This window comes from Chiloscyllium plagiosum, unplaced genomic scaffold (assembly GCF_037043375.1).
Source record: "Chiloscyllium plagiosum isolate Xiang-an unplaced genomic scaffold, Cpla_swu_hap1 HiC_scaffold_16, whole genome shotgun sequence".
Lineage (NCBI taxonomy): Eukaryota > Metazoa > Chordata > Chondrichthyes > Orectolobiformes > Hemiscylliidae > Chiloscyllium > Chiloscyllium plagiosum.
Genome location: NW_028270154.1, coordinates 1186151 through 1201510, shown reverse-complemented (window position 1 = coordinate 1201510; position 15360 = coordinate 1186151). Strand labels below are relative to the sequence as shown.

The window sequence follows — 15360 nt, the reverse complement described above, 5'->3', positions numbered from 1 at the left end:
GCAGCTAGGGTCAGGCAATAAATGCTGACTCAACCAGCAATGACCACACCTCACAAAATGAATAAATAAAAAAATGACAGGACCGGGGTGTAGCGGTAGGTAAAAAATATAGAAGGATAGACCCAGGCTCTAATGATATTGAACTCGATGTTGAGTTCTGGAGGCTGCAGGGTCCCAAGTGGAAATGAGATGCTGCTTTTTGACCCTGCACTGACAGTCACTGCAACACTGCGGTGAGTCTGAGACAGAAATGGCTGTGGAGACATGGCGATGTGTTGAAGCGGGAGGCAACTGGAAGCTTGGCATCATTTTTACAGACAGAGGTTTGCATCCTCTCTGTCTCCACTTCTGACCTTTTGATGACAGGAAGGTCACTGATGAAGATGTTGAGCTCAGCACAGGAGCTGAGGAAGGAACTCCTGCAAAGATGTGCTGGGACTGAGATTACTCACGTCCAATAACCATAACCATCTTCCATTATGCCAGATATAACTCCACCCAGTGGAGAATTTTCCTTTGATTCTCATTGGTTCCAGCTTTGTTAGGGCTTCTTTATTCCACACTCAGTTAAATGAGGCTTTGATGTCAAGGACTGTCACTCTCACCTCCCCTCTGGGATTCAACTCTTTTGTCCATGGTTGAACCAAGGCTGTAATGAGGCCAGGACATAAGTGAACAGGTCAGCGAGTTTTGAGAACAGGTCAGTACAGTTTCAGCGAAGAGAAGGTGAATGAAAATTGACAGTAAATATTTTTCTGTATTTTCCTTCACAAGCATCACACTGCACATCATCTGCTATGCTTCGTGCTAAAACCACATTGGAAACTCAGTCAGCAATAGGAAGAAAACATCATTAGCAAAACATTCACAAATAAAAGAAAGCCAAAAAAAAACTTGGACCAGCAGCTTTTGAACCTACATTTCCAAAGTGAAAACTTCCTGGAATCCCAAACTGAAACTCATGAAGAGAGTTTCATCCCTAATTCCATGTGCTGCCTCAGGATTTGGTGCAAGGGAGCAGAATTTCGTAGTAAGTTGCTTCAGTGTATCTCATCTTCCTTGAACGATGAGCAGACAATACTTGGCTGCATTACACATGGCTTGTCAGCTTCTTGTCAGTGTACACAGGCCCTGGTCTCAAATGTATGAAAAATGAGTTTTAAATGAGTCAACAACCACGTTAAAATTATACACAAATGCCATTATTCCAGTTTCTGCAGCATGAATTGTAGATTGCGCCAGGAACTGAGACTTTGCTAACACATATAGAATAAACTGAGTCTCATTGTGGTTTGACATTTCACAGTCAATTCCAACAAGATACAAGTCTCTATCTTGTTACTGTCACCAGCTGTGCCAACTTCGCCTGCCAGGCAATTGCTGTCAAGAATGCCCAATATAAGTAGGACTGTTGAATAGAAATAACTCTGGGTTTTGGTAGAGAATTCCAAACATTCAGCTTTATCAAAATGAAAACAATTCTCTTCATTTCACTCAAAATGACTGACCTCCTCCTCTGAGAATGTGCCCCCGTGTTGTTGATCCTTGAGTGGGAACAGATTCTCAGCATTGACACTGGGAAGCTGTTGAAGAATGTTACGTTTCAATTAGATCACTTTGTGTCCCTCTAATCTCCAAAGAAGATGAGTCTATTCCCTATTAGCCGACAAAATTGATGAAAGTATTCAGATATACAATTAAGGATAAGAGTATTAACAAAGCCCAAATTGCTTCATGTGCTTTGATTTCTAACAGGATGAGATTTACTGTGTGAAATAATTTAGAGAACAGAAATGCAGAAATGAGCTCCCCATTGTCTCTGTAGGTGATTGCATTGCCAGTAATGATCCTGTATCAGGGAGATGTACAATATGTCAGTTTTGATTTGCGTTCATGATCAAATCAGTTGATTTCAGTAACAGTGGTAATTCTGAATATTTGCTTTAAAATAGCAATCCTCTTGTGGTGCTCTATGTAGTGTATTCCTGTTGTGTTGCGGATACAGCTGTAGAGCTGAACATTGCTCACTAGTCACAGATTACAGAGGAATGAAAAAAATCATGTAAGGTTGCTGTGCCTGAACCATCTGTGAGTCGAGGGTAGCCCATTGTTCCACCATCACTTTTTCTGGCAGCCTTTAACTTCAGTCAATCTGGCCCAAATCGATTCTTGCCGCAGAAAGGTCAGCTCTCCCCCAGTGGAAAGTTCACCTTCTGGATTGTGCATTGCTCTTTTCCACCATCTCCTGAACCTTATAATTTTTTTTGTATTCACTCATGGGATATGGGTATCATTGGCTACACCAGCATTCATTCTCCCTCCCTAATTTCCCAGAGGGCAGTTACAAGTCAACCACATTGCTGTGGGTCTAGAGTCACATGTTGGCCAGGCCATATAAGGATGACAGTTTCCTTCCCTAAAGGACATCGGTGAGCCAGTCCTGACAATCGACAATGGAGTTATGGTCATCATTAAACTCTCAATTCCCAATTTTCATTGAATTCAAATCCCACCAATTGTCATGGCAGGATTCAAACTCAGGTCCCCGGAACATTACGGGAGTCACCTGGTTAACAGTCTCCTGATAATACCACTCGGCCATCACCTTCCATCAATGCAATAATCACAATCCCACTGACACAATCCACCTCATTCCCAAGAACCAAGCTTAGCAGTCCTTACTTTCTCATCGGAGTGAAAACATACTCCTGTAGAAAATTCTGCTGAATGCAATGCTTGCCTGTCTCTGTACTTTACAATTCCACTATATCAGTCAGTTTGGATAATTAATGACTTCTATTATAACTACACTATCCAGTTTTCATCCTTATGTGACCTCTAGGCATGCGATTGCAACCTACTCATTGTCCCACATCCTACCTACAAAAAACTCAAGGTCAAGCAAAATTCTGGTGCCCAAGTCTTAGCTCAGACCAATCCCCTTCTTTTTTACCCTGTGATCACTGGTTTCTATTGGACCCAGATCAATGTGACTGTGGTCAGAACTACAGCGGGAACCTGTTTAAGATGACAAACTTGCTTCACAGTATGAGTCATTTGCGCACGCTAGAAGCTACATTTATTCACACTCCGGACCCTTATGGTTCTCAACAAAAGGAATATGTCCACACATTTTACAGAGGAAAGAGACAGGGGATGCTACATTCCCATGATAATGTCTTCACCAAGCCGAGTTGAATTAGTTTGAAGTTAATCAGTTTCAGCAGGACAGACCTGCATCTCCAAACCAAATAAAGACCAACCAACCAGCACTCTCTTATTCTCTCCTAAAGTAAATGTCCTTGTATTGTAATTCTAATGAGAACCCAACCAAAAATCTTCAGATTAGATTACATTACATTACATTACAGCGTGGAAACAGGCCCTTCAGCCCAACAAGTCCACACCGACCCGCTGAAGCACAACCCACCCATACCCCTACATTTACCCCTTACCTAACACTATGAGCAATTTAGCATGGCCAATTCACCTTGACCTGCACATCTTTGGACTGTGGGAGGAAACCGGAGCACCCGGAGGAAACCCACGCAGACACGGGGAGAACGCCCTTTTTTTGTTTTTTTTTTAATTTCCAAACGTAAACTTTTATTTTGTATGTTTCCATCGGTTTTCATAACATTTACTCTTCCACGAAGTATTTGCATTATACAGAGACTCAAACATGCACCAGAGTAGTGTTGCAATAGGATTAGGCCAAGTATTTCATTTCCATATTGTGACTTAGTCCGTATCAATTTCGATATATTATATTCTGAATAAATAAAAACTTATTTTGCAAACTCAGAATATAAACTGAATGCCATGCTTTTCCTTAGCTCACAAGTTCACTGAAAACCTCTCATACTATGACATCTTTGAGTTAAATACTAAAAAAAATTATGTATATTTTAATATTGCTATTTTCTAAATTTATAAAGCAAAGTATCTAGAAAGCTGGAAACAACCATAAAAAACCCAAAACAGAAAACCATACTTTTTTATAAAATGTTATAAAACTATATATTATGGCATAAAAAGTTGAGTACATAATTTATCCCATCCACAAAAATTATTCCGAAGATTTATTTATCCTGCAGCAGAATAGTTAACAGTCTCTCTATTACTTTCCCTTCACCAAATGTTTTAATCTGGGTTTCCTGTAATCCGGGACAGATTAAAAACCTCCATGTGTTGTGGTTTGCTGATCACTTCCAGAAGCATCACCTTTCAATCCAAGGAGTTTAAATCTTTCAGCAGGTGGTGGAGCAAAGTACAACTTTTGTTCTTCAGAGTACCTCTCGTCTACATCAATGATATCTCTGTAAATCCAGTCTTGCCAGTTAAAGTTAAACCTTTCAAGTAACCGGATCTTTTTCTCATTTGTTGACACACAGTCTACAGGCAGCCTCTGCTCAAGGTCTTGGTCCTGGACATCTGGGAATATCAGGATTCCTCGTATTGCAAACCAGCCCCCATAGCGTGGATGAATGCAGACTCCATTCATTTTTTCTGTGTAATTTCAGTGAGCCTTCTGAATTCTTCCAATTCAAATGGAGACTTTGAGAGGGTCCCAGGTTTTAGGGTATTGCCCAGCAGAATTTTCAGCTTCGCAGGCAATTCCCTCCTTTGAAATCCAATTTGAGTTCAGAGACCACGTACAGAATTTTTCTCCCCATGGGTTTTGCTGCACATCCTTCATTTGATAATGATAGGCTGCTCCAGCCACATCTGCAGCTGTCTGTGCCAAAATCTTTGGCTTTCGATTTGGAAGCACCTTAAAGTCATGGATGGCTTCAATCCTGTGACCAGAAAAATCCTATAGCAAGAAGAAAAAAATGTTTCTTCATGTACACGTTATAAGGAAACAAGTATCTGGCTTACATAGATATATATTTTTAAAAGAAAACTTATTCAGTTATTCACAACACTATCACATTAAAAGGTTATATTAATACTTCCTGTCTCTTTACAAAATAAATTCTGGATGACATTATTTTGCTTTGCAATGTTCCTATGAAACACTTAGTCCAGTTTGTTACGTCAAAAGGACAATACAAACATTGCTGGTTGTTGTTCTCACTCAGTGTTGCTTTGGGCACCAGAGAAGATGCCTTATAATCTCTTACAGCCACGTGAGAAAACAGACGGGGCCGGTTATCATACCCACTGACAGCACAACTGGAGGTGAGACTGGAATCTGGATTGATGGATCATGTTTCAGTTTTACTTAATGTGGTGCTCAGTCGCTGAAACGCTGAAACAGGGCTGCAGAGTTTCTTTGGTTACACAACCAGGGTTTATCACACAAAAATAAAAATAAATAATACATCAAGCTATCGTGACATAGAAAAGCATTGAAAGATATCTTAAAATCTTAAATCTTAAATCTTCAAACACAAATCTTGTTCCCTGACACTATCCATTAGAGAGACTCAAACCCTAGATAAATTATCCTTCTCTGTAAAATCCTTAAATTCCATTTATTTTATCATTCATGGGTGATACTGGCTGGGTCAGCATTTATTGTCCAACCCTGGTTGGTCTTGAGATGTGGGAGTGAGCTGCCTTCTTGACCCGCTGCAGTCCATGTGCTGTGGGTTGACCCACAATGCCCTTAGGGAGGGAATTCCAGGATTCTGACACAGCAACAGTGAAGGAACGGTGATATATTTCCAAGTCAGGATGGTGAGTGGTTTTGAGGAGAATTTGAAGGTGGTGTTCCCATGTACCTGATGCTCTTGTTCTTCTACATGGAAGTGGTCGTGGGTTTGGAGGCTGCTCTCGGAGGATCTGCAGTACACCTTGTAAATGATATATATTGCTGCTTCTGAGCATCATTCATGCAGGAAATGGATGTTTATGGATGTGAAGCCAATCAAGTGACTGCAATGTTCTGGATGGTATCAAATATCTTTTCTGTGAACTGTGAAGTTACAGAAATACTTAAAAAATTGAGACTCAATTTATAATAAACTGGAGATTTCTAAACCGACAATCCTGTCTGGAGTTTGTACAATTAAAGTTTTACACTGAGGTAACTGTGCTTTTCTTGATCTTTTCTATACTCCTTTCTGAGAGAGAAACTATCTTTGCTCCTGACCCTCATCAGATCTTCTCTGTACCATCCAAAACTTTTAATCTCTGGCTTTCCTCAGCTAAAGTCAATCCTTGATTATTCTGAATAAAAAACAAGTTTACATCTCATTCTTTTCTTTTTTGTTAAAAACTATTAAAGCTAAAACAATGTCTCATTGGGATTCCTGCTCTCTGACACAAACGTCATGTTTCTGGGAGGGCTGTTTGAACTTGTTAGTTTGTCATGACCTAACTGGGAAGGCTACAGTGATAAAGATTCTTCACTTCCACAAGGTGTCCCAGAAGGCAGAGAATCTGAGTGAGACCATCAAGATGACCAACTTGTCTGATGGACTGCAGTTTAGGGCTAAAGCAATTCACTCCAGCTCTCATCATGAAGAGAAGATACCTCTGTTTATTGTAAAACACAACTTTAACAATAACAGAGAAAAGAAAGGATTTCTATTCTACTGCTATGCAACTTTAATCACACCCTTTAAAAAGACCATAACACATGCATATTGATTTACAATTAAGACAGCACCATGGCAGGTGGTTTGGTGCAGATATTATATCTGGTGAAAAGTTGGTATGAAGCTCAAAATTACAATCACAATTACTTTGTCTCACACAGTTCCTTCTAACTTCAGCAATGATGACTCACTGTTGTCTATAAACTGATGGTCATTCTTCACTTCAACAGTAGATTCGGTGAGGCGAGGTCTTCTTTGTTAGCATTTTTCCCTCAAGCATTCTTCTTTTACAGTATTTTCCTTCACATCAGGTAAAAGAGAGAGAGAGATGGAAGGATGTTTTCAGTTTGCTGGCCCTGGAGGTCTCTTGCTGCTGTGCACCATTTGATTTATAATAAACTGAAGCTCGGTCAATCCAAAGGCTGTTGTCAGACAGCTTTCTTTAACTCAAAGACATTTGGTGCTACTCAGACTATCTCAAACTATCTCTCTCATTGCTTCAAAAAACAACATTGTCTTGGAAAGCTAAAAATATGCATTAGCTGATTTTTCAATTTGCAGATCTCTTCTGGTATTTCAGCTCTATTACAGTCCAACTTTCATTTCAGTTCAGAATCTAAACAAAAAAAGATATAATGCCCCTTTGGAAAAGGACGCAACTTCATAAACTACTATCTTAAAATTCAATCTCTTTAAACTACCTCAGCACTGACCCTCCAACAGTGCAGCACTCCTTCAGCACTGACCCACTGTGTGCAAGAGATACTCAGTGGTGAAGTGGTTTTGTCATTGGAACTGTGCTCCTAAGACTGAGGCTAATGCTCTGTGGCCAAGAGCTCAAGTTCCACCAGGATAAATTGTGAAATCTGAATTCACTTAGTACATTTGAAATTAAAATCTTGTCGAACAATGATCACTGAACTATTTTGCATCATGATAAAAATCTACCTATCCGCTAGGAAAAGCAATCTGTTGTCTTTACCTGTCTGGTCTTCATGTGATTCCATTGTGAGTCCACAGCAACATGATTGATTTAAAACTGCCATCTGAAATGGGCGAGTGACACATTCAACATTATGAATCTACTGAACAGTCAGGAAAAGGGAATGTACACAGATGGAGCATCCAGCATCCAGCTCAGCACCAGAAAAAACAAACACAATCCTACTGTCCTGCAAAGTCCTCCTTTCCAACATCTCAGAGCAATTGCCACAATTGGGAGAACTATCTCACAGACTGACCAAGCAACACTGATATATTCACATTCCCAGAATCAAACCTTACAACATCCCAGACATTGCATCACCATCCTTACAAACATAGAAACTAGGGCCAGGACTTAGCCACTTTCCCCATCAAGTCCATTCTACCATCCATGGAAATATAAAGCCATAGGAAATAGGAGCTGGAGTAGGCCATTCAGCCCTTCAGGCTTGCTTTGCCATTCAAAATGATTCTGACCAATCCTCTATTTGAGTGGCATGTGCCCAAATTCTCCTCATGCCCCTTGATGCCTTTAATATTTTAATATTATCTATCTCTTCTGAAGAAGAATCCCTGGAATGGAAACATTAGCTCTGCTTTCTCTCCACAGATGCTACCGGACCTCCTGATTTTCTCCAGCAATTTCTATTTTCGTTATCTCTATCTTGAATATGCTTAGTGACTCAGCTCCACAGCCTTCTCTGTTAGAGAATTCCAAGCTTCATCATCCTTTGAGTGAAGAAATGCCTTCTCATCTCATTCCTAAATGGCCCCTTCTGTGAAACCTGGTTCTGGATTCTCCAGGAGAAAGTGAGGACTGCAGATGCTGGAGAGTCAGAGTTGAAAAGTGTGGTGCTGGCAAAGCACAGCCAGTCAGGCAGCTCCTGAGGAGCAGGAGAGCCTATGTTTCGGGCATAAGCCCTTCTTCAGGAATGTCTGGATTCGCCAACCAAGGCAAACAACTGACCTGCACTGGGTCTGTCCAGTATTGTTCAGGTTTGACATGCTTCAACCAGATGCTGACTCGAAATAAGGGACAGCATATTTAAGGCAGAGATGAGGAAGTATTTTTACCTCACAGAGGTTGTGAGACTTTGGAATTCCCTTCCTCAAAAGGCAGTGGATGCAGAATCTTTAAATATTTTTAAAGCAGGGGAAGATAGATTCTTAATGACCACGGGGATGAAAGTTTATCAGGGGCATGCAGGAATGTAGAGTTGAGGTTAAAACCAGATCAGGCATAATCGTATCGACTGGTGGAACAGTATCAAAACGCTGAGCGGCCTCCTCCTGTTCTTATCCCAATGTTTGTAACATTCGTTGGACTATCAGGAAATCCCTGCATTAACACATGGTCAATCCAAATCTTGCTTGGTCAAAGAAAAATTTGTTATACTTCTAAAAAAAGGCAAAGAAATGTTTTGAAACCTTTCCACATGAACTTGCCTTTTGTAAAATACTCCTTAGAATGCCGTCACTGAAACACCTAAATATTCTACTGGATCCAGGCTATGAGCTTGCCTCGCCCTTTAAGGTGCCAGCGTTAGAAAGAATCTTCTCAATCACTGGACAGGCAGACTGATCAGAACTAATTACACCAGGGAAAGTAGTGAGAAGAGGAAACAGAACTGTGAGTTCAGTCAGTAGTTGCTTCAAGGTGATTTTAAATTGTACTGTTGTAACTTAGGAATTTGATGAATTTTACTTTTTTGTCATTATTAACATTCTGGTTCAGTAGAAATTTGATGTGAAACAAAATGTCTTCATTGTATTTTGGATTAGTGGTGCTGGAAGAGCACAGCAGTTCAGGCAGCATCCGAGGAGCAGCAAAATCGACGTTTCGGACAAAAGCCCTTCATCAGGAATAAAGGCAGAGAGCCTGAAGTGTGGAGAGATAAGTTAGAGGAGGGTGGGGGTGGGGAGAAACTAGCATAGAGTACAATGGGTGAGTGGGGGAGGGGATGAAGGTGATTGGTCAGGGAGGAGGGTGGATTGGATAGGTGAAAAAGAAGATGGGCAGGTAGGACAAGTCATGGGGACAGTGCTGAGCTAGAAGTTTGGAACTAGGGTGAGGTGGGGGAAATGAGGAAACTGTTGAAGTCGACATTGATGCCCCGGGGTTGAAGTGTTCCGAGGCGGAAGATGAGGCGTTCTTCCTCCAGGCGTCTGGTCGTGGGGGAGCGGTGAAGGAGGCCCAGGACCTCCATGTCCTCAGCAGAGGGGGAGGGGGAGTTGAAATGTTGGGCCACAGGGCGGTGTGGTTGATTGGTGTGGGTGTCTCGGAGATGTTCCCTAAAGCACTCTGCTCGGAGGCACCCAGTCTCCCCAATGTAGAGGACTTCAACAGTTTCCTCATTTCCCCTTCCCCCACCTCACAATATTTGCCCCTCATTACATCACCAAAATAGGAGACCGAGTCATGGGATGGCACGATGGCTCAGTGGTTAGCACTGCTGCCTCAATTCCAGCCTCAGGCAACTGTCTGTGTGGAGTTTGCACATTCTCCCCGTGTCTGCGTGGGTTTCCTCCAGGTGCTCTGGTTTCCTCCCACAGTCCAAAAATGTGCAGATTAGGTGTATTAGTGGGGATTAGGGGAACGGGTCTGGGTGGGTTACTCTTCCGAGGGTCAGTGTGGGCTTGTTGGGCCAAAGGGCCTGTTTCCACAGTGTAGGGAATCTATAGTATTAAAACATTCTCACTTTGTGGAATCTATCCAAGGCATTTTCTTTTGTTTTTCCCACATTACAACACACTTCAAAAGATTGAGTCATTAAAGATATGCAAACCTGAGTAGTCAAATCTTTAAACAAGAAGGGAATCAAGGGTTATGGGGTAAAGGCAGGAAAGTTGAGTTGAGGATTGGTTAGGAAGGAAGCTGAAAAGAAGGACCTCAAAGGTCTTCATCTCTGGGCTGCTACGTGTTCCATGGGCTAGTGAGGGCAAGAATAGGAAGGTATGGCAGACTCATACACAGCTGAACAGTTGGTGCAGGGGGCAGGGTTTCAGATTTATGGATCATTGGGTCCTCTTCTGGGGAAAGTATGGCCTGTACAAAAGGGATGGGTTACACCTCAACTTGAGGGGGACCAATATCCTTACAGACAGGTTTGCCAGAGCTGTTGGGGAAGTTTTAAATTAGGTTGGCGGGGGGATGAGAGCCAAAGTGTCAGGTCAGTAGTTGGTGTAACGGTAGATGCAGTGAGTAGAGAGACTGCGAAGAAGGACAGACTAAAATGGCAAGAGGATGGGAATCCAGGCAGAAGGAAGCAATGTAGAGACTCTGGGAAGCATCAAGATGGATAAGTCCCCAGGGCTGGACCAGATATATCCAAATTTACTCAGGGAAGCGAAGAATGAGATTGCCGCGCCTCTGGCAATGATCTTTACATCCTCACGCTCCACGGGAGTAGTACCGGATGATGCTGTGTAAGAAGGGAATAGGGAAATCCCTGGGAATTACAGACCAGTCAGTCTTACATCTGTTGTAAGTAAGGAACTGGAAAGGATTCTGAGAGATAGGATTTATGACTATTTGGAAAAACATAGTTTGATTAAAAATAGTCAGCATGGCTTTGTGAGGGACAGGTCATGCCTCACAGCCTTATTGAGTTCTTTGAGGATCTGACGAGACAAGTTGACAAAGGTCAGGCAGTGGATGTGATGTATATGAATTTCAGTAAGGATCCTCACAGTAAGCTTATTCAGAGAGTTAGGAGGGATGGGATACAGGGAAATTTGACTGTCTAAATACAGGATTGGCTAGCCAAAAGCAGACACTGAGTGGTAGTGGATGGAAAGTATTCTACCTAGAGGTCGGTGACCAGTGGTCTCCCACAGGGATCTGTTTTTGGGCCACTGCTCTTTGTAGCTTTTATAAATGACTTGGATGAGAAGTGGAAAGGTGGCTTAGTAAGTTCACCGATGACACAAAGGTCACTGGTGTTGTAGGCTACAACAAGACATTGACAGGATGCAGAGCTGGGCTGAGAAGTGGCAGCTGGAGTTCAACCTGCATAAATGAGAAGTGATTAATTTTAGAAGGTCAAATTTGAATGCTGAATATAGGATTAAAGAGAGGATTCTTGGCAGTGTGGAGGAACAACGAGATAGAACATACATAGAACATAGAAGAAGACAGCGCAGTACAGGCCCTTTGGCCCTCGATGTTGCGCCGATCCAAGCCCACCTAGCCTATACTAACCCACAATCCTCCATATACCTATCCAATGCCCGCTTAAATGCCCATAAAGAGGGAGAGTCCACCACTGCTACTGGCAGGGCATTCCATGAACTTACGACTCGCTGAGTGAAGAACCTACCCCTAACTTCAGGCCTATATCTACCCCCCCTTAATTTAAAGCTATGCCCCCTTGTAATACCCGACTCCATACGCGGGAAAAGGTTCACACTGTCAACCCTATCTAACCCCCTAATCATCTTGTACATCTCAATCAAGTCACCCCTAAACCTTCTTTTCTCTAATGAAAACAGCCCCAAGTGTCTCAGTCTTTCCTCATACGATCTTCCTTCCATACCAGGCAACATCCTGGTAAACCTCCTCTGTACCCGTTCCAGTGCCTCCACATCCTTCCTATAGTATGGCAACCAAAACTGCACACAATATTCCAGATGCGGCCGCACCAGAGTCTTATACAACTGCATCATGACCTCAGGACTCCGGAACTCAATTCCTCTACCAATAAAAGCCAGTACGCCATATGCCTTCCTCACCGCACTATTTACCTGGGTGGCAACTTTCAGAGATCTGTGTACATGGACACCAAGATCCCTCTGCTCATCCACACTACCAAGTATCCGACCATTAGCCCAGTACCCCATCTTTTTGTTATTCTTCCCAAAGTGAATCACCTCACACTTAGCTACATTGAATTCCATTTGCCACCTTTCTGCCCAGCTCTGCAGCTTCTCTATATCCTGCTGTAACCTGCCACATCCTTCCTCACTGTCAACAACTCCTCCGACTTTCGTATCATCCGCAAACTTGCTCACCCAACCTTCTAACCCCTCTTCCAGGTCATTTATAAAAATGACAAACAGCAATGGTCCCAAAACAGATCCTTGCGGAACACCGCTAGTGACGGCACTCCATGAAGAAACTTTGCCATCAACTACTACCCTCTGTCTTCTTCCATCCAGCCAATTCCTAATCCAAACCTCCAACTCACCCTCAATGCCATATCTCCGTATTTTCTGCAGTAGCCTACCATGGGGAACCTTATCAAACGCCTTACTAAAATCCATATATACCACATCTACCGCTTTCCCCTCATCAACCTCCTTCGTCACCTTTTCAAAGAATTCAATAAGGTTTGTGAGGCACGACCTGCCCTTCACAAAACCATGCTGACTATCCTTGATCACATTATTCCTATCCAGATGTGCATAAATCCTATCCCTTACAATTCTCTCTAAGACTTTGCCCACAACAGAAGTGAGACTCACCGGCCTATAGTTACTAGGGTTATCCCTACTCCCCTTTTTGAACAAGGGAACCACATTTGCTATCCTCCAGTCTTCTGGCACTACTCCTGTAGACAAAGAGGACATAAAAATCAAGGCCAATGGCTCTGCAATCTCCTCCCTTGCTTCCCAGAGAATCCTAGGATAAATGCCATCAGGCCCAGGGGACTTATCTATTTTCACCTTTTCCAGGATTTCCAACACCTCTTCTCTACATACCTCAAAGCCATCCATTCTACCTATTTGTGACTCAGTATTCACATCGATGACAATGCCCTGTTCCTGACTAAATACTGAAGAAAAGTATTCATTCAGTGTCTCCCCAATCTCTTCCGCCTCCACACGCAACTTCCCACTACTATCCTTGACTGGACCTATTCCTACCCTAGTCATTCTTTTATTCCTAACATACCTATAGAAAGCCTTAGGGTTTTCCCTAATCCTACCGACTAAGGACCTTTCATGTCCCCTCCTTGCTGCTCTTAGCTCTCTCTTCAGGTCCTTCCTGGCTACCCTATAACTCTCAATCGCCCCAATTGAACCTTCACGTCTCATCTTGAGATAGGCCGCCCTCTTCCATTTAACAAGGGATTCCAATTCCTTATTAAACCACGGCTCCCTCGCACGACCCTTTCCTCCCTGCCTGACAGGTACATAATTATCAAGGACACTCAATAGTTGCTCCTTGAACAAGCTCCACATATCATTTATGATTCCTTGAACAAGCTCCACATATTTCCAGTGCGAGCAGCAGCGAAGGTAAGACCGTTTGGTTTTAAAAGTGCTTACCGGTAGCGGGCAGCGGTGTTTTTTTTTTCTCTTTCACTCTCTCTTCACAGAAAGAGCGGGAGCACCAGGGGGAAGTGACGACGACCAGAGGGGCAGCCGGGAAGGAAAGCAGTGAGTATTTATACTCACCCTTCGAAGCCGTCGGTCATTTCCAGTGCAAGCAGCAGCGAAGGTAAGACCGTTTGGTTTTAAAAGTGCTTACCGGTAGCGGGCAGCGGTGTTTTTTTTTCTCTTTCACTCTCTCTTCACAGAAAGAGCGGGAGCACCAGGGGGAAGTGACGACGACCAGAGGGGCAGCCGAGACCCGGAAGCAGTTAGTGTAAGCTTACCTGGGTAGGTTTTTTCCCCCTTTAAAAGCGCGAAGGAGAGGAACCCGAGGCACTACACGGGTAGTGTCTCCCACCCGCCCTCCTCCTCTAACCTAATAATAACACCTGTTGTGGTAAGTAGGTAAGTGCTGAATTTTGCTTGTTGTATTCTTTAGACCCAGTTTTTTTTAAATAAAAGTTAGCTTTAGAGGGATGGCAGTGAAGGCAGTGCAATGTTCCTCCTGCAACATGTATGAGGTGAGGGATGCCATCGACGTCCCTGCCGATTACACTTGCAGGAAGTGCACCCATCTCCAGCTCCTCCAAGACTGTGTTAGGGAACTGGAGCTGGAGTTGGATGAACTTAGGATCATTCGGGAGGCAGAGGGGGTCACAGATCAGAGTTATAGGGAAGTAGTAACTCCAAAGATGGCAGATAGATGGGTGACAGTGAGGGGGACTGGGAGGAAGCAGCCAGTGCAGGGACCCCCTGCGGCCGTTCCCCTCAAGAACAAGTATACCGTTTTGGATACTTGTGGGGGGATGACTTACCAGGGGTAAGTAACGGGGCTCAGGTCTCTGGCACGGAGCCTGTCCCCATTACTCAGAAGGGAAGGGTGAAGAAGAGCAGAGCAGTAGTAATTGGGGACTCGATAGTTCGGGGCACAGATAGGCGGTTTTGTGGGAACGAGAGAGACTCACGTTTGGTATGTTGCCTCCCAGGTGCAAGGGTACGTGATGTCTCTGATCGTGTTTTCCGGGTCCTGGAGGGGGAGGGGGAGCAGCCCGAAGTCGTGGTCCACATTGGCACCAATGACATAGGTAGGAGGAGTGCTGAGGATGTTAGACAGGCTTTCAGGGAGCTAGGTTGGAAGCTCAGAGTTAGAACGAACAGAGTTGTTGTCTCTGGTTTGTTACCCGTGCCACGTGATAGAGATTCGAGGAATAGGGAAAGAGAACACTTAAATGCGTGGCTACAGGGATGGTGCAGGAGGGAGGGATTCCGGTTTTTGGATAACTGGGGTTCTTTCTGGGGACGGTGGGACCTCTATAAACAGGATGGTCTGCACCTGAACCTGAGGGGCACCAGTATCCTTGGGGGGAGGTTTGCTAGTGCTCTTGGGGGGGTTTAAACTAACTCTGCAGGGGCATGAGAACCCAGATTGTAGCTTCAGGGTGCAGGGCCTGGAGTGTAGGGAGGTTAGGAACATGGCATCAATTTCCAAGGAGGGTGCCTGTAAACAGGAAAG

The 15360-nt window shown here is 43.5% G+C and overlaps 1 protein-coding gene across 1 annotated transcript in view; it reads right to left on the bottom strand.

The window, feature by feature from the left end:
* Positions 1-4174: 4174 nt before the first annotated feature.
* The window catches only part of LOC122554718 (cyanocobalamin reductase / alkylcobalamin dealkylase), a 54158-nt gene continuing 42972 nt past the window's right edge, over positions 4175-15360 (bottom strand). Inside the window, 3 exon segments of the mRNA XM_087995548.1 lie at positions 4175-4509; positions 4660-4816; positions 5040-5197. Coding sequence (XP_087851674.1) covers positions 4175-4509; positions 4660-4816; positions 5040-5197 — 650 coding nt within the window.